At 41.3% G+C, this 19481-nt stretch overlaps 1 protein-coding gene across 1 annotated transcript; it reads right to left on the bottom strand.

The window, feature by feature from the left end:
- Positions 1 to 1547: 1547 nt before the first annotated feature.
- On the bottom strand, positions 1548 to 12256 carry TLR4 (toll like receptor 4). The gene is made up of 3 exons (XM_022578902.2): positions 11901 to 12256; positions 6954 to 7120; positions 1548 to 4614 (listed from the first exon to the last, which is right to left on the bottom strand). Exons 1-3 carry the CDS (start codon positions 11991 to 11993, stop codon positions 2349 to 2351), a joined length of 2526 nt encoding a protein of 841 aa, XP_022434610.2. The 5' UTR covers positions 11994 to 12256; the 3' UTR covers positions 1548 to 2348.
- Positions 12257 to 19481: the final 7225 nt, after the last annotated feature.

The raw sequence follows: 19481 nt of genomic DNA, 5'->3' as shown, positions 1-19481 counted from the left end.
CACTCAGTATATATAATGTATATATGCATATGTATTTACCTAATGATTCATGGTTTCAGTGAAAAACCCTTGACTACTGTTAACCACACAGAGAGGTTCAGGAGTTTCACTTCCTGTCTTGTGAACCTGAAGCATGAAGCAGTGGGGTACAGTGGAAAATGAGCTGCTCAGTGTAGGCTGGAAGCCAAGTTCAGGCCCTGTCACTTTACTCTGTGGCCTAATAAATTTACTTCCTGGAACTTCAGATTTTACACCAGTAAAATGGTGAAATGACTTCTTAATCTGCTACCCTCCCCCCAGATCATAAGAGATTCAAATGTGGTTATAATTGTGTGAATATGTTCTAAGTTGTAGGGTAGTACACAAATTTAAGGCATTATTATTAATTTTTCTTTCTTTTTCTATTCCACCCTTCATCTCTGTTTAATCCAGAGAATTTAAATGGCTGCAAAGAACCTGTCCTAGGCCTAACTTTCCTTTTTCTTCCCCTTATGTTTCTGTCATATCATTTCTTTCCTTTCTTGTCCACCTCACCTGAAATTTTCAGAATTCCCAGCTGGGAGAGGGGACTGATAGGAAGAAGACCAGTGACAGCCTTGGATCCAGGAAATATTCCAGTCCTATTTTGATTTTCCTCCTTGGAGTCTTGTATATTTTCTTGAACTAACACACAGATGAAGAATGCATATTTAAATATGAAAAGAAACACACTCACATATAGCCTAGACACACACAAAAATGCATGCCTTCAAGCATACTCAGAATATAGCACAGACATTTGTATATAAGGAATCACATACCAACACTAGAGTGAGGACCTAACTCAAACATCTGGAGACATCTATGTCAAATGCAAATATTCCCCTTGCAGTATAATCACACTTTCTTCCATGCAGGCATGATCACACGAAAAGCAACAGGAACACATAGAGGCGTGTGCACAAATACATACATCCACTTTCACTAGCACATAAGACCTATAAACACACCCAGGCATGTTCAGCAACTCCAACCATGCTCCAACCAAAATGCACTCTGGAACACTCAGTCACAAACACACTCCTAAATGTGGCCATATTTCCAGTTTTTGACAACAGTATTTTCCAAGTGTCCTCATTGCCCTTTCTTTGACTGCACCATTCTGGGAAAGCTGGCTGCATGTGCTTTTCAAAGAATTTCCCTTAGCATGACCCACAGTAACCTCAAGGACATTACTTTCTCAATGATAATATCTACTCTTTCCTAAATGTGATCATGAAGTGACATCCAACAGGAAACAGCAATGTGTGCTCCCCACCTCAAACCATTTCAAAATCCCCTGAAAGATTCAATGGACCATCAAACGATACTCATTTGCTGCAGAAGAAACCTTTGCTGCAACTCCCATCATGCAGTCACCCCAGCTCTATCAGCCCACATGTTTCTGGGGTCATCAAGAAGAGCTGACCTCCTGAGGTCACCCCACCTCCTGCCCTGCCTCTAGCCTGAATTGCTCATGATGGGACCAGGAAGCTGGACTTGTCTCCCTCTATTACAATAAGTGCCACTTTCAACCAAATTATTTTAATGCTTCCTTCATGACAGTCATAACTTGGTAGGTAATAACTTCAGAATGGCATCAAGTGACAAAGTGACAGAGTATATTTTACATATTTGCTCAAAAGTTAGTGGTTAAGTATGGATCTTTCCAGCATGTCTCTAACAGCCTTGTTTATGATATGGGTTTATAGAGAAGACATGAAAAATGAGAACTGGATTTATAAAGACAAAAAAATATCAGGGACTAGTAGTTAATAAATAGAACATGCTAAGGGATAACCAGGATATTTGTGAATTGAGTTAAAGTAGGGGGGTGGATCTGAATCTGAAGCCTTTTGAGTCACAAATAGAATTTAAATTATATTCAAAAGAAAAGGGAAAAGTGAGCCAAGACCTAGATCAGTTGAAACTACCAAAACTGCTTTGTTTTAACATGGCTAACACATATAACATGAGATGGTTTCTACTCAAAAGATGAAGGAGAAGAAGTCTGTCCTTTTCTAATCTCACTGAGGCCCAATCTCTTAGTTCTAATTCAGTTTGACGGGGTAAGAGTTGAGTTGACTTTCCCTGTCCTGGACTCCTTAGCTGAGTTGGTTGAAACATCCACCTGGAAGTTCTGTATTTCAGTACAGTGTTTATGCCCTCTACATTGTAAACTCCATGGGATTAGCAGTCCTGAATATCTTGTGCACCACTAAATCACCAGCCTTTCGCACAATGCTTGGTACATTGCAGCTTTTAATACTTGTTAACTGAACAATCGCTGTGTCCAGCTGGGCAAGGAGCACATCAGGAGATTTTCCTCCTCAAGTGGATGTTGTTGCTTCCTGCTGTCTGCTGTCTGCATCTGCTGTTCCTTCTGGCTTCCATGGTTTACCGTCCAGCAAGGCTTTTCTGAGTCGTCTCCAGAAGATGTGCCGCCCCAGGACACTGTCCTCCCACTCCAGGTAGGTATTCCTTTTGAGAAGGCGATACAGCTCTACCTGCTGCTGCAGCAGGGACTTCTCCAACTTCTGCAGGACTATGAAGATGATGCCAGCACGGCTGCTAAGAAACTGCCAGGTCTGGGCAATCTCATACTCAAAGATACACCATCGGCTCTGGATGAAGTGCTGGGACACCACGACAATAACCTTCCGGCTTTTGTGGAAACCTTCCTGGATGATGTTGGCGGCAATGGCTACCCCAGGAATAAAGTCTCTGTAGTGAAGGCAGAGCTGAAAGGGGGGCACCCCCTCCTCCAAGTTCTTTACCAATTCATTCCTCACCCAGTCTTCGTCCTGGCTTGAGTAGATTACAAAAGCATCATAGGTGCTTTCACCTCTGCCATACTTTTTGCAGCCAGCAAGAAGCATTAGGTGGAAATAGAACTTATAGACCAGGGCTCCTGCCACAGATACCAAGAGGATGGTGAGAACCGACACACTAATGATCATCTTGTTCATCTGACAAGTGGCATTCCTGAAACTAAGCACGGGCATGTCCTGCATATCTAAAGGTTGTGTACACATCATTTGCTCAGCTCCCACCAAGAGCTGCCTCTGGTCCTTGACCCACTGCAGGAAACTCTGGTGTTCACAAACACAAGCAAAGTCATTCTGAGTAAGATTTAACAAAGCAAGGCTCCTTGGCAAATGCTGTAGTTCTTGCTCCTTGGACTCCATGATACGGTTGAAACTGCAGTCCAGAATCTGGAGGGAGTGGAGTGGTTTATAAGGAAGTGTATCCAATGACAAGAGTTTGTTGTGACTCATATTTAGCACCTGAAGTTTAGGGAGGGAGTGAAATGCCATCTGGGATACCCGTTCCAGTTGACACTTAGAGAGGTCCAGGATGGTTAAGTTAGTCAGTTCTGTGAAGATATCAGGAAGCAAGTTGTTCTGAAAAGAATTGCCTGCCATTTTCAAGGTTTGGAGGCTGACCAAGCCGACAAAGATGCCATGGAAGACAACTCGGGTGTTGGTATAAGAAATATCAAGGTAACGGAGATTTCTGAGGGATAGGAATACTGAAAAATCGTTGGCCTGTTTCAGATTGGAATGCTGAAAATCCAGATGTTCTAGTTGCTCTAAGCCCAAGAAGTTTGAATTCATAGTAATGACATCATTGAAGCTCAGATCTAAATGCTTCAGTTTGGTTGTCCCAAAATTAGTGCGAGAACAGCAACCCTTGAAACTCAAGTGATTTCTTTTGAGATCTAGAAACTGAAGGTTTGGTAGCTCAAATTCAATAAAAGTGCTCATACCTTTGTTGCCTATGAAAACAAACTTTTTGAGAGAATTGAGCTTCAATGTGGGGAATTGTTTAAAATTACAGTTAGTCAGTTCTAAGTGTTGCCATCTGTAATCCTTAGGAAGGGCTTCTAGACTGTCTACATTCAGACTCAACAGAGAAATCGCAGAAACATTTACCAAACAATTAAATAAGCCTGTATCACTCCTTGGGAATTTACTGAAGTATGCTATCCGAAACTGTTCGAAGGTCAAATTGCACAGTCCCTCCAGGACAGATGTGTCAAAACTTTTCAAGATCCTTTCATTTTTAAATTCTCCCAAAACCAACCGATTGATTTTTAAACCAGCCAGACCTTGAATACAAATTTTCATTACATGTGTACTATTAAAATTACTTCGCAAAGTCAGTTCATTGAGCTTAATTTCTTTAAAGGTGCCTGGTTCAATAAAGTCTAAAGGGTTCAGGGACAAATCTAAAGAGAGGTTGAGTAGGGGCATTTGACGTAGAACCTTCAAGTCTTCGTGATAAATATTTTGGATTTTGTTATTAGAAAGATCCAAGTGCTCCAGGTTGGGCAGGTTAGAAAAATATTCAGGAAACTTGAAGGAATGGATAAGATTGTGAGCCACATTGAGCTCCTTCAAGGTTTTGAGATGCCCAATGGGGAAGTCCTCTAGAGATGCTAGGTTTGTCTCCACAGCTACCAGCTTCTGTAAACTTGATAGCCCAGAAAAGGCTCCCAGGGCTAAACTCTGTATAGGGTTTCCTGTCAATATCAAGGTGGAGAGGTGGTTTAGGCCCTGATATGCATCATCTTCAATCATCTGAATTTCACATCTACAAGGAAAAGAGACACAGATTACATCATATTTCGGCTGAATAAAAAAAAAAACAAAATGAAATATCAACACAGTCATCTAGGTCTTCACACAGATATGACATGACATATTATGATGCATAGGCAAAAGTATCAAGCAAGGCAGATGAAGCAAAGAAGAAACCCCACAAATTTGGTACTATCGTACTGGCCCCCGTGACAGTCTCTTTTTATCACACTAGGCACCCATGCTAAGCAGAGGCAGCCCATCCAACAGAGGGAAACCAGTTAAAGATCAATGATTGGGGCACGTGAAGACTGAACCTTGGATCAGCTTTAGCCATTTCCTGACACACATAATTGTGACTGTATATCTGATTGGTACAGATGAGGCAGATAGCTGTTAGTCGTTAGGCATGATAAATGACTAGTGAATGTCAATTTCAAAGGTATAAAAAATTACACCGAAGTGTCACAGATATCCTTAATGTTCATGAAAAGTTCTCCATATAGGGCTCATCGCTTAATATTAATCAGAGTATTAAGATGAAGAGAATATTTAACTTGGAAGCAGGAAATGTGAACATGAACCTCCGGTCTGCTGTCAACAAGGCATGTGCATGTATATGAATCCCTTAAACTCTCCAAGCCTCAATTTCCTCATCTACAAAAAGAAAAAAATGTATCAATAGATTTCCATAGGAAAAAAAGGCTGCCTGGTCTATCACAAAGCATCCTTAGAAGATAAGTGGAGTTACTGTATATGAAGAAGCAACATGAGAAGTCAGAGTATCTATTGCACTGTAGTCTGTCCTTGCCCTAATCCAGAATCTCCTCCTGGCTAACCAGGAGGGGGAGCTAGCCTCTCTCCAAGCACATATTTAAAGCCTCTGAGGGTAGTTCCTTGGGTATGTGTTGCGCCGAAAGTGAATTATAAGGGACATTGATGAGAATCTTTTGTTTAAAAAAAAGCGTTGGTCTGTCTACCTCAATTCAGTATATTTCTTGACAAAATTCTTATTCAGAAAACTGAAATTTATAAACTAGTGGAATGCTATAATAGTATTTTATGCTTATAAAGTCTACTTTACAAGGTTTTTAATATATATAGCATGTTAACATTTAGTATCACAGTTAACCCTGTGGGGTAAGGTTCACCATTTATGTTTCACAGATTTGAAAACTGAGACTCAAGTCACACAAAGTGACGTGCCTCAGGCCACATGGCAGTATATGTTGGAGGAGGACCCAGCTCAAGCCTTCTGACCTCCATAAGGTTCTATGTCACTGCCTTCAAAATGCTTGATCCCCCCTTTGATGTAGTCTATCAATATCCAAGTTAGAGTATAAAACATAAGATGATCACTCTTCTGCAGAAATATCTACTATCCTCTTATCCTTTATTAAGAGTTTCTATAATAAAATGTCATACATAAAATGTTTCTCCATTTTTCACAAACCCTTATAGAGATTATAGTCCATTATCTATTACATTTCTAAATAAGGTCCCTGATGATGAAAATGATTTTAGGATTCAATTCCCCCCAAAATTATGATAATAACTTCACCTGTTCTAATGAATGATATACTTCCCTATATCAGAAAAATAAAACATTAGTCACTGTTCTGTCTCACAGCAGATGTTTTCCTTTGATCTTGTTATCTTTCTCTTTGGGTTACTTGTATCTTTCTAATTCCTTATCCTCTACCCCACTTCCAATATTCTAAACATTATTTGAATCCCACTCAGTTCATGAACTCTATATTGATTATTCACTGCATAGAAGGCCCCTTTTCTGTACAACACAATGTCTTGCCTCTAGTTTGCAAATAACTTATCACCTCCTCTTATATATTACTGTCCTTATTATCTCAGGTTCAAAAGCCAAAATCAGAATCATGTAGCATGTGTTGAATGTCTACTATGCTGAACACCATGCTCAGGATTTAAACATATCAATTCTTTCAAGTGGATATGCCCTCCTTAATAGCTAGGGTTGTATGTTATATATCAACATACTCTTGTTTCCTAGCAAAGTGAACAACATATAGCAAGTAGTCAATAAATATCTGCTGATGAAAGAGTTTGAGTCAATCTACTCCCCTGACTTAAAAGAAAATCAAAGATAGAATTGTCCTTAGAGACTGTCTCATCCAACTGCTCATTTCACAAATAAGAAAGCTGAGACCTGGAGAAGGGAGGTGGCTTGCCCGAAGTTATATAGCAGGTAAGATGTCTGTTGAATGAATAAATAGGTGAATGAAAATGAGACTTCACTAATCAGGCTTTCTGACTTAAGAATGAAATGATAAAACAACGAACATTTCTCCGTGTACAATGGTAAAACTCATACATTACCTGGATAAATCCAACATCTGCAGTTCTGGGAAGTTGGAGAAGCTATGGCTGTTTAAATGATTCAGGTGGTTAAAGCTCAGGTCCAGTATCTTGGTCGATGTGGGGATGTTGTCAGGGATTTTGTAGAGATTCAGCTCCATGCATTGGTAACTAATGTTAGGAACCACCTGAAATGGTCAGACATTAGATGCGGTGTCTTGCTGCATGCGTCTTACCAGACCTCCCAGCTCCTCTCCTCTCCTAGGCCAGAGCCTGGGACGCCACTGGGACAAGCACAGGGGCCAGTCAGCCGTCTTTCATCCATCCATCCATCCAGTCGTGCATCCACCCAATCATCTGTTCATCCATCCACCCATCCATTCATTTATCCACTCACTTCATTCTTATAAAATGTCTTACTCTAGATTAGGAAGGGAAAAGCACCTACCCAATGTTTAACCTCTACTATCACAGTGGCAGCGTTTAGCGAGAAGCAATGGAGTCAAGTGGTGAAGAGCTGAAGCTCTAGAGTCCAAAAGCTCTGGGTTTCACCCTTCCCTGTGATTTGCAACAAGGGATTTTGTTGTTGTTGTTGTTGTTTTAATTATTTATTTATTTATTTATTTAGGGCTGTGTTGGGTCTTCGTTGTGATGCGCGGGCTTCTCATTGTGGTAGCTTCTCATTGCAGAGAACAGGCTCTAGATGCGCAGGCTTCAGTAGTTGTGACACGCAGGCTCAGTAGTTGTGGCTCACGGGCTTAGTTGCTCCGCGGCCTGTGGGATCTTCCCGAGCCAGGGATCTAACCCGTGTCCCCTGCATTGGCAGGCAGATTCTTAAGCACTGTGCCACCAGGGAAGTCCCATTGTTGTTGTTTTTCTAAATACACCTCTTGTTGTATACAAGCTTAGGGAGACTGCGAGTCGGGTGTCCAGACCTTCCTTAGTCATAGCCCAAGTTTTGCCAATTGTATTCTTTCCCTTGGATCAATGACCTTTGAGCAGATGAGATAGAAATGGGGACAAATCTTTGAAAATGGGGACAAATCTTTGAAGTGCGTAGACTCCAGTGGTGGAACCTAGTGAATAAGGTCAAGTGCTTGATGCTGTCTTGGTTCCTCTGCTGAGTTCTATCATACTTTCCCAAATTCTTTGTAAGCCTCGTTCTCTAAACTCCCATTTAATTTCCTAATTCTCTGATTCTTCAACAAAATTCCTTGCTTAAGCCAGCTAATTTTGGTTTTCAGTTTAAAACCAGTAGAATCTTTTAAAAGGATTAATGAGATAAGGTATTAAAGAGATTATCTTAAAGCCTATTACAGTGTAAATGATCAATAAATGTTAGCATGCATTATTATTGGCTATTATTAATTCCCCACTATATGCAGGCTTGTTTCTTATATGTTACATGTTTGAATTTAATCTTCAAATAAACCCTTTTAAGAAGAAAAATTCAGTGAGATGAAGTAACATGTGTAACGTCTCACAGGCCATAGTGCAGCTCTTTGCTTTATTCACTTGTCTCCTGAAATGGTATTCCTCACAGAATCCTCACAGCCCATACCGTCTAATAGAGGATGGTGCCAGGCATCATCCCTTACCCTCTTTTATCCTCCTTCACGGGAGTCATCACTATCTAACATTATGCCTTCTATGGGATTGTTCCATACGTACTGTTTGTTTCCCTCACTAGGTTGTAAGCTTTGAGACTCTAGCTCTCTGTCTCCAGCACTCAGAATGATGCCCGGAAAATATTTGTTTGAACAAATGAATTGATAACCGATTACATGGAAGTTTATTCAAATCCCAGTTGAAGGCATTTTCTGCTAAGCGCTGTGGGCAGCACAAAGACCAATGTGATAAGGCTCCAGACTTCAATGAGCTCACAGTCTAGAGTAAGAGTTATGATAGGAGCACAACTCATTCCTGAAAAGGGTCTTAAACTAGGCTTGGCAAGTATTCCCTCTGGTTCAGAAAAGGTAGAGATCAATCCTGGATCCAGGGATTGTAGATTGTAGAAGGCTTCCAAGAAAGAGAATATTTCCAGGTGGGTCTGGAAGGGTAAGTGAGATGTGGATATGGAAAGAGGAAGAATGAGGGAAGAGTGTGAGTACACAGGGGTAGAAAACTAGCTCAGATTAGCTGGTGTGTGGCAGGAGTGGTGAAACCTAAGCCAGAGGGGAGGCCAGAGCCAGATCAGGAGGGCCTCATACTTTGTCCTGTGGCAATACTTTTAATCACTTAACACGTATAAATTGAACAACTACGTGTGCCAGGCACTGGGATAAAGTGATAAATAAAACCAGCAATGATCTTGCCCTCTTACAGATTCCATTTCAACAGAAAGACAAACAGTTAACAATAAATAAATATATATATATATTCACAACATTATATGTATTTTATATATATAGTATATATATGTATACCCAATGATGTGATATAAAAAAAGTAAAGCAGCATAGGTGATTAGAGTCAAATATAGTGAGTGGAGAGCTCTACATGAGGCGATCAAGGAAGGCTTCCCAGAGGAGGTGACATTTAAGCAGAAATTTGAATGAAGTGAGGGATTAAGCTATGAAAATATCTAGGGCTGCACTGTCCAATATGGTAGCCACTAGCCACACACGGCTGTTGAGTATGAGAAATGTAGATAGTTTAAATATGATAAATGTAAAATATATACAAATCTCAAGGACTTAGTACCAAAGAAAGAATGTAAACTATCTTGTTACTAGTCCAGTATATATTACGTTTTGAAATAGTATTTTGAATATACTGACTTAAATAAAAATATTATTAAAGTTAAATTCACCTGTTTGTTTTTTGTTTTTTTAACTACTAGAACATAGTTTAAAACATAGTTTTAAATTCAGTTAGTTAAAATTAAGTTAATTTGGTTAAATAAAAATTTAATTAAATTTAGTTTATTAAATATATCATTTACATTTAAATAATATCATGTGACCCATTGAGCAGCACTGATCTAGGGGAAAAGCATTCTAGCTAGAGGAACTAGCCAGTGCAAAGGCCCCATGGTAGGAAAAGGTCCTAATAGCAATGGAAAGTTATTAAAAGTTTTTAAGGACAGTAATTTGTTAGATCTGAACCTCAGGAAAAACAACAACAATGACAAATAAACAGCAGACGAAAATGAGCAGAGTAGATTAAAGGAAGGGGGCTGAGGGGTCAGGAGATGAGTCACTGCCCAAAAGTCAAGGCCAGGGGAACTGAGGATCTGCCCTAGGTTGGCACTGAGGTGATGGGCAGGGTTGGACAAGTTTCAGAAACAGAGCATTTGGGGCATGGGAAATGGGAGGAGCCAGGAGTGGCTGTAATTGTATCCTGGGGTGACCATGATTGGAGGATCCATACCCGCTAACTGAACAGCAGGAGAGACACAGGGAGGAGGACAATGAGCAGGGAATAGGGGGAACAGAGGACGTGGAAATAACAAACTTGTCTTTGTTACGTATTAAAGTACACAATTTCCCCCATGTCCTCAATGTCAGGACTGCTGGTTATGCGTTTCTTGAATTTCTGCCCCACCCTAAATCCCAGGGCATTCTTCTGGCTGCTTGGTTCTGCCGTGGGCTTTCCAAAGCAATTGTGAAGTCCATGCAGGGGAAAAACAAAGGAGATCCTTCATGAATGAGATTACAAACCAGCTGATTGGTGTTTCACAAAGAAAGAAAGCATTGGGCTTCCCTGGTGGTGCAGTGGTTGAGAAACCGCCTTTCAGTGCAGGGGACACGGGTTCGATCCCTGGTCCGCGAAGATCCCACATGCCGCGGAGCAACTAAGCCCATGCGCCACAACTACTGAGCCTGTGCTCTAGAGCCCGCGAGCCACAACTACTGAGCCCACGTGCCACAGCCACTGAAGCCTGTGCGCCTAGAGCCCATGCTCCACAACAAGAGAAGCCACTGCAATGAGAAGCCCGCACACCGCAACAAAGAGTAGCCCCCGCTCGCCGCAACCAGAGAAAATCCCGTGTGCAGCAATGAAGACCCAACGCAGCCAGAAATAATAAATAAATAAAATTAAATAATAAAATAAATAAATTTATTTACAAAAAAAAGAAAGAAAGCATTGCCTTAGCTGATATTTTGCATCTCTCCCTGTCTCTTTTTCTTCTCTCTCCATCGCTCTTTCTCTGTCTTTCTCTGTATCTCTGTCTCTCCTTTTCTTTTCCAACTCCTTTTCTTTTCATTTTTTGGACAGAACTATGACTAGATTCAGAAGTCTGAAGTCCACTTAGAAAGTTGTTTCTATTAAGAGACCAAAAATATCTTCTTCCTGAGATCGAAAGGGGCAAAGCAACAGCTTGAAGCAGAGTGTACAAACCACCAGCGTTAAGCAATGACAGGAAGCAGGCTTCCTACAACTTTCTGTTAAAGCCTATAGTTCTTTTATCGATGTGAAAACTAGTCTCAGAGAGGTTTAATAACTTCTGCAAGGTCACACACCCCAAAAGTGAAAGAAGAGTGATTTTGTTTGTTTGTTTTTTTTGAGGTACGCGGGCCTCCCACCGCCGTGGCCTCTCCCGTTGCGGAGCACAGGCTCCGGACGCGCAGGCTCAGCGGCCATGGCTCACGGGCCCAGCCGCTCCACGGCATGTGGGATCCTCCCGGACGGGGGCACGAACCCGCGTCCCCTGCATCGGCAGGTGGACCCTTAACCACTGCGCCACCAGGGAAGCCCCAAGAAGAGTGATTTTAAGCAGGTCTATCTGACCTGAAGTCCCTAGGAGCACTTTAACTCCTAAATGGGACATGACCCTATGGGCTGCTTGTTAATGTCCTATAGCCGTGAATCATTTGGTCCCTGTGGTTTCTTAAGTTTTTACGGTAATTTGATGTCTGTTTGCAAATGAAACTAACTGGGGCCCGTCATGGGAAACTGAGCTGAGAGCAGTTTTTCAGAAGCAAGGCAAAGCTCCAGGAAGCCGAACTGACTCCAACCACGTACCTGTACACAAGGGTCCCAGCTCTCCGACCTCAGGCAGAAGAGGAAGGCCATGGCTAGGATCAGAGCCGCAGCCAGGCGGGTGCGAGGCATCATCCTGGCATTTTCTGTGACCAAAAGTGGCCTTCTGGAAACATGACCCTCTGTGTCGGCCGGTCAAGGCAGCCTCCGAGGCACTGTGCTTTCTTCTCTCCCCTGCTCGGTGCCCCAGGACACTGACTGTATTCAAAGCAGTGCTGGGTTAAGGGAGGAGAGGAAGTGAGAGTGGCAACCTTAGCATTCTGGACTTTTGTTTCTCTAATATTTATCTCCTCTGTCACTGGAGGGGAAGTTAGAAGAAGAAGAAGAAAATGTCTGCAGACCAGGGGCTGGAGCAACAGCAAGAGGAAGCTGGCTGTTATCCCAGGAGGTCACCTGACATCAGGATTACAGAGTTTAGGAAAGTAATCAGACTGGTCATACAGCATGTGTGACTAACTACCTAGGATGGTGGCTTCCCACTTTTGTTTTAGTAGTGGAAACTTACTGTCTGTATTAATTTCCTAGGCCACTATAAAAAAAAAACACACACACACAGACTAGGTGGCTTAAACAACAGACATTTATTTTCTCACAAAGTTCAGGAGGCTAGAAGTCTGAGTTCAGAGGGTCAGCAGGGTTGATTTCTTCTCAGGCTCTTTCCTTGGCTTGTAGATGGCCATCTTCCCCCCCGTGCCTTCACATGGTCTTTCCTCTGTGTGTGACTGTGTCCTAAGTTCCTCTTCTTATAAGGAAATCAGTCAGTCAAAGTGGATGAGGGCCCACCCTAATCCATTACCTCATCACCTCATTTTACCTTAATTGCCTTTTTAAAGACCCAATCTCAAAATACAGTCACATTCTGGGGTACTGGGGTGAAGACTCCAACCTATACATTTTGGTGGGGGATACTATTTAGCCCACGGCACTGTCCAATTTTGTGAAATCAAGATTCATAAAACGTAAGCCCACATTTATGAAACATTGAAAATAATGCTCCAGTGAAACACATTTTGAAAAGTACAGGAATATTGGCAGAAGATTGGGATGAAAAATCAAATATACCGAAATTCAAATCCAGCCTAGGTGACTTATGGTCTTGTAGCATTGATCAAGTCACTTAAACTATTGAGGCTTAATTTCTGGTCTGTAAAATGGGACAATAGTTCTAATCACAACAGAAGTTCACATTTATGAAATTTCATAAATAGAAAGCCACGTGATGCAAGCCACTAAGCATTAGTTTTCTGGCCTCTCAAGTGGAGATAATCACATTTGTCTTGCATGATTGAATTAAGTTAATTTACATAAAATGCCTAGTCTAGTGCATGGTTCATCAGGATATTCCATAAATTGGTAGCTATTAAGGTGATTAAAAATATGAATGTAATGAGGATAATAATTCAAAGTACTGTTATGGGATTAAATAAGATGGCATTTGTAAAGCTTTGAGGACAGAGAGTGTCTAGGGTGTAAGAAGTGCAGTGTAAGTTTCTGTTAAATAAGAACGTAGGTTAAAATGGGGATGTTACTGGTATTGTACCCTAAATAGTTCTACCAAGATATCCCCCAGGCACCTCAAATCCAACACATCTAAAATCAAGCTGTGAGGAAGCATGTCATAGGGGACGGAGCACAAACTCTTGCAGACTTCTTCAACAACACTGCTGTAAAATTAAGCTAAAAAGAGTCCCCCTGTCAAAATGTTGCTTTAAGGGTTGATTGAGACGATGTAAAGGTCTTAAAGCAGTACCTGGCACCGAGTAGGTGCTCAATAAAGTTTAGTTCCCTTGAAAGTTAACAGCATTTTACTTCCATAGTCATACAAAATGGAAACCTTTTTGACTTCGTTTCTCTCATCAAATGTATATTAACTGTATTTTCACATTTCTGTATTCTTGATGCTCTGGCATTGGCGGCCTTGCTGGTGAGGATAGACTGGGCTAGTCGGTTCTTAGAGATTGCAGATGGTTTGCCCTGGGGCATATTTTCACATGCAGACTAACCAAACCAGAGCCCATGCTCTGAAACACCTCCTCTATCTGGCTTTTATACAGTAAGTCCCCTGCATATGAACCTTCAAGTTGTGAACTTTCAAAGGTTCACAAATGTGAGTTTGCACGCCCACTCACGTAAACTAGTTCACGTGTCTGGCGTACATTGTCACGTGCGTGCATCCTCTGCAAGTGGTTGTGCTTTTGTGTACTTTACAGTACTGCCTAGAGTACAGTAGTGCGGTATCTTTATTTCAAGCTAGATCTGCGAGAGGACAACTTCATTGAACTCCTTGCTGTGCAACACGAGGAGCTTACTAATGAAGAACTGATGGAATTGGAGGCCCAGAGAAAGGATGAAAAGAAACAAGAGGAAGAAGAAGTAACTGAAGAACCAAAGAGATTCACGATGCAGGAAGTGGCAAAGGGGTTTTTTTATTTGAGGAGGCACTGTTAGTATTTAAGGCACAGGACCCAAACATAGAATGGTACACGAAGGTTGTAGCAGCAGCCATTCAGAATGCAATCCAGTGCTACCATGTAATCTGTGACGAGAAGAAAAGAGCTACTACCCAGACATCACTGGATTGTTTTTCAAGAAGGTACATAGTATTGAATCCAGCAAGGAACCAGAACCTGTGCCATCAACGTCAGGCGTGAGTGAAACTGCAGCCTGCCCTCCGTCTCCTGTTGCTGACGATCCTTCAGCTCTACCATCTCCCACCCCCTCTCCCTCCTCCAGTCAGTAACTCTCCTTGCCTGTTCACTCGATGCCAGCCCCTGGATGCCAGCTGTTGTACGGTCCGGCTGTACTTTTCAAGGTACCATACTGTAAGATGAAAAGTGTTTTCTTTATTTTTTGTTTGTTTTTTATGTATTATTTGTGTGAAAAGTATTATAAACCTATTACAGTACAGTACTATATAGCCAATTGTGTTAGTTGGGTACCTAGGCTAACTTTATTGGACTTAGGAGCAAATTGGACTTCAGAACGTGATCAAATGGAACTCATTTCTGAGTAGGGGACTTACTGTAATATAGAAGGCAACGTTCTTCTGCCTTAATCATCACAGGGCCAGGTACCAGACAACTAGAGAAAGCCCGTATACCCCAGAGCCTGCTGAACTTAAAGTATCCAATCCTAAGCCTGCTTACCCTGCTTTTTCTTGCCTTTCCCACAGAAGCCATAATAAAGGCCCCTGCTACCGCCTTCCCCTTGCTTCTTCTGCCTCCTGATGGACTCTGGTGCTTCCCCATGTGGCTCCTCAGGGTATCACATGCCCCCTCCTCTTGGGAACTGTGAGTAACAGACTATCTTTTCAATGGCAATTGTCTCCTGATCTGTCAGTCTCACAACACCTGCATAATAATAACATCAGCATTTTAAAACAAAACATTCTACCAAGTTCTAGAGATTTTTATCTGTAAAATAATTCTAAAACGTCTGTTAGTATGACCATTGAACACATCCCTTGGCCTAGAGTATTGCAATGCACTGCTCAAGGGTCTTCCAGGGTCCAGACACACTTCTTTCAAAGTCTCAACTCTTGTTATCCATCCTTTATCCCCAAATCAAAGCAATCTTCCTAAAATGCAAATAAAACTATCTCATGCCATGTCAATAATATTCTGAGGCTGTGTATTGCCTAGACCCCAAGCATCTTGGCCTACCCCCCACTACACACACACACACACACACACACACACACACACACAGAGTCACTGAAGTGCTCAGCTCCGCAGCACCAATTCTATTCTACACTATGGAAGGGGAACACAAATCTGTGTTGATTAGGGGGTTATCAGTGCCACAACCTTAGCATCCTGTAATATCCATTTCATGATGATTATAAGAAAGTAACAAGAGTGAACAATCACAACATAGCCTGGCTCAGGGAAGACGGTCCCTCACAGTTTGGCATATCTAAGAACCAAACCTGATTCCATTGAACGATTCTAAGTTTCACATTTTTTCATATGTTAACACCTCTCAAATCAGAACGTGTCTCATAATTGACAACATATTACAATTATCATTGGCAGAGTCTTTTTTTTTCTTTCCTCGTGACAAATAAGGTAATGGTACATCTAACAATCAATGGTACCTTATATTCAATGAGGAACAGTTTGTCAATAAGAAGACAAAAACAAACAAACAAACAAAAAACCCACAAGCTCCTTTCAAATAAATAAAGAAAACAAATGGTTGGAGAATAAAGAGGTTTGTTTCTTAAGTACTCCTTAGAACATGTACTAGAGTACTCAATGTTTCCTAAACTTTTTGACCCACGGTGAATCTCTTTTATCCTTGGATACCCATTACCACGCCTGTATCCATTAGCATGCTGTGGAACCATGTTCCTGTGATCTATAGTATAGAAAACGCTACTCTTAAGCAGAATCATGACGGATGTTCCCCTGGCACCCAGCGACCCAATCCCTGTCTCTAGGGCTGGGTCATCACATGAAGTACTGCCCTGTATTTTTCATCCAAATACCCCTCCTACCAGTGGTGAGTGAGTGCTCCCCACAGGGACTATCAAGGTAAACAGCCTAAGTGGTGCCTACTCCTCCCCAGCCTGAAATGTCTATGGCACTTCTGTGTTATTTTAAAAATTACTTTGCATTTTCTATCTCTGTATTGTTTGTCTCTACCAGTAGACTGTAAACTCCATGAGGGTAGAAGCTTTGTCCAGTTTCATATATATTGAATGCATGGGTATATACTCAGTAAGTAATTAATGAATGGATCAATGAACAATATATCTGAATTTGTTCTTAATATGCAGCTAGTATTTTAGAGTATTTGTCCCTTTCCAGTAATGTGATTCTCTTATAATATGTTCAGTGATTATTCTGGGGCTTTCTTACTATTCTCATACTTTTAAATACTTGTTCTTTATACTTTTATTATGGTTATAATTTTCAACTCCCTAATATTCCCTGAGAGTACATGTGCCCCAGTCTAAGCAATACAGAATAATAGAGGCACAGCAAGTGGGTTGGGATAGAAGTCCTTATTGCATTAAACACCGTGCCTCGTCTTGGGGTAAAAAAATCTTCTTTGTCTCTTTGAGTCATGAACCTGATGCAGAGGCTGGTTGATTATGAACAAGAGAGTCTTTCCTCTTTGTTCTGTCTCTGTACTCCTCCAAATCATTCAGTGGATCTCTGCTTGTCCATCCAGACCCTGGAAAGGTATGGTGTAATATATAGAAGGTTATATTTTTAAATATTTAATTATTCTATTTACTTTCTGGCATCATCATTTCTTTGTATGTGACTTACCTTTAACTTCGCCGAGTTTCCTTAACTGTGTAATGGAAATAACACTGTGGCCTAATCAATAATATTGTTTGAGGGTTCAATGAGATAGTATATGTGGATGTACTTGTAAATGTTACAGTTCTACACAAATGTTGACTACCATTCACTCATTCAGTCATTCACCCAATATGTAGTAAATGCTTAACATCTGCCAGGCACTGTCCTAGGCACTAGAATACATCAGTGAATAAAACAGACACCCCTGCTTGCATGGAGCTCATGTTCTAATGAGGAGAGAGCCAAGAGCAATTATAAATAAGTATGTTACACAGTATGTTAGAGGATGTTAAGATCTATGGGTGGAAAATTAAAAGAGTAAGTGGTAAAATTCAATGAAGAGTGGTAAGGGTACTGAAGTTTTAAATAGGGCAGTCAGTATGGGCCTCCTTGAGAAAGACATTTCGAGCAGATTCCTGAAGGAGTTGCTAGCCATGCAGGTATCTGGGAGAACATTGGGAGCAGTTTTGCCCCTAGGGGACATTTGGCAATGTCTGAAGACATTTTTGTTGTCACAACTTGGGAGCAGTAAGTGTTGCTACTGGAATCCAGTGAGTAAAGCCAGGGATGTTGCTAAACATCCCACAATGCACAGGACAGGCTCCCAATCCAAAATACCAATAGTGCCAAGGTTAAGAAACCCTGAATTAGAGGGATAAGCTGGTGCAAAAGCCTAGGGACAGGAAATTGTCACAACTAACAAGGAAGCCAGTGTAGAGATGCACAAGTGACCATCTAGATCACTTAGGGTGAGGTGGGCCATTGTAAAGACTTTTGAATCTTCTTGATACCTACCCCCAGGCTCCCCAGGCATGCACTGTCACTCTCTTCCCAGTGCTCCCACAGTAACCAGCTGTCATGCTCAATAGCGATTAATTTTCTGCATGTCTCACTAGGCTTTCAAGTCCTTGATGATAGCAGTCAAATCTGGTCCATCTCTGTACACCCTGTGCCTATCACAGTGCTTAATACCCAGTAGGAGTTCAATGTATGTTATTTGCATCAATGATTATGATAATAACTTTGGATGATAATAGCAATTGATTTTATTTTTATTCAATATACAGGCTAATAAGATCCATGAAAGGACAGATTTTGTCAGTTACATTCATAGCTGTAGCCGCAATGCCTAGTCGTTACCAAGTACATAATAAGTGCTTAATAAACACTGATTGAATAAAAGGATGAGTAGGTTGTATACATAATCAGCCCTTCCCTTGATTTCTGGTCAGTCAGATTTCTCCTCTTAGCAACTTCTCTTGAAAAAGAGGAAAGAGAAGTTGAAAAGGAATATCTGCTCTTTTTTCTAGAAGACAACCTATGACAAAATACTCTGAGCTGGTAAGCTGATGCGACCGTGCTACACTGGCAGGTCACATTATAACACGTAAGTGTAGACAGCACATGCTTGCATAACCCAGGGTAATCTTTGGAAAAGGGTGAGGACATAAATCAATCAATCAAGCTGGTTGATTCCACAAGTAGCTCCCCTTTTCTCCTATTTCCCACACTAGAGGAATCCAGAAATCTGGAGATGATCCGATGGGGAAAGGATGAACAAATATGCAACCTGGGTAAATAAATGCACATGGAGCACTGAAAAGTATCCAGTGAATGCTTTCCTTGAGGTTCAAGAGATACGGTTCAATCCATACAGAGTGGAAAGGATGGTGCAAGATTCAGCGTGACATTCCTAGTACCCCAGCTTTATCCTTAGCCTTTGAGAGAACCCTGCTTATAAGCTATCCCTTCCTCTGCAAAGAGTATTATACCTAAACCCTGTTCCTCACGTGCTCTCCCAGACCCCTGCAGACCCTTGGTCCTTAACTCTTCTCTTCCTTCCAAAGTCCAGGCATTGTGTTAGCTACAGACTTATTAATATGAGTTGTTAGTTTTTCCCTGTTTGGCTTGGTGTTGTTGATGGGTAGGGGAAAGGGAAGAATCTACAGATTCTAAGGAGAAGAGCATAGGACAATAGGACCCTTGTGGATTGACCATCAAGTAGGAGGAAAAAAAAAAAACTAAAATAAAATAAAAAGAAACCCAAAGGATGGATACTTACATGATGAAAGTGAAACTCATTCCAATCAATTATTTTATATTTTATGCTTATATAAGTACTTGCCTCCTTTCCTGGTCTGAGTCAAAGTAGGGGAAAAAAAAATAGGGGAAAACCTTTCCTAGTGCCTTGGTCTTAGATGGTTGAGGCTCTAGGGAGCAGGAAGATGAAGAGAGAAAGAGAGAAAAT

This window comes from Delphinapterus leucas, chromosome 6 (genome assembly GCF_059928025.1).
Source record: "Delphinapterus leucas isolate spDelLeu-1000000601 "Yukka" chromosome 6, BTC_Dleu_Yukka2, whole genome shotgun sequence".
NCBI lineage: Eukaryota > Metazoa > Chordata > Mammalia > Artiodactyla > Monodontidae > Delphinapterus > Delphinapterus leucas.
This window is presented reverse-complemented; position numbering and strand designations above follow the sequence as displayed.

Excerpts from the sequence above, each read along its gene's own strand:
- TLR4 (XM_022578902.2), bottom strand. The coding sequence starts at position 11,993 with ATGATGCCTCGCACCCGCCTGGCTGCGGCTCTGATCCTAGCCATGGCC. Across the intron at positions 7,121-11,900 it reads GCTGGGACCCTTGTGTACAG|GTGGTTCCTAACATTAGTTA; the intron begins GTACGTGGTTGG and ends TGACCATTTCAG. Across the intron at positions 4,615-6,953 it reads CAGATGTTGGATTTATCCAG|ATGTGAAATTCAGATGATTG; the intron begins GTAATGTATGAG and ends TTTTCCTTGTAG.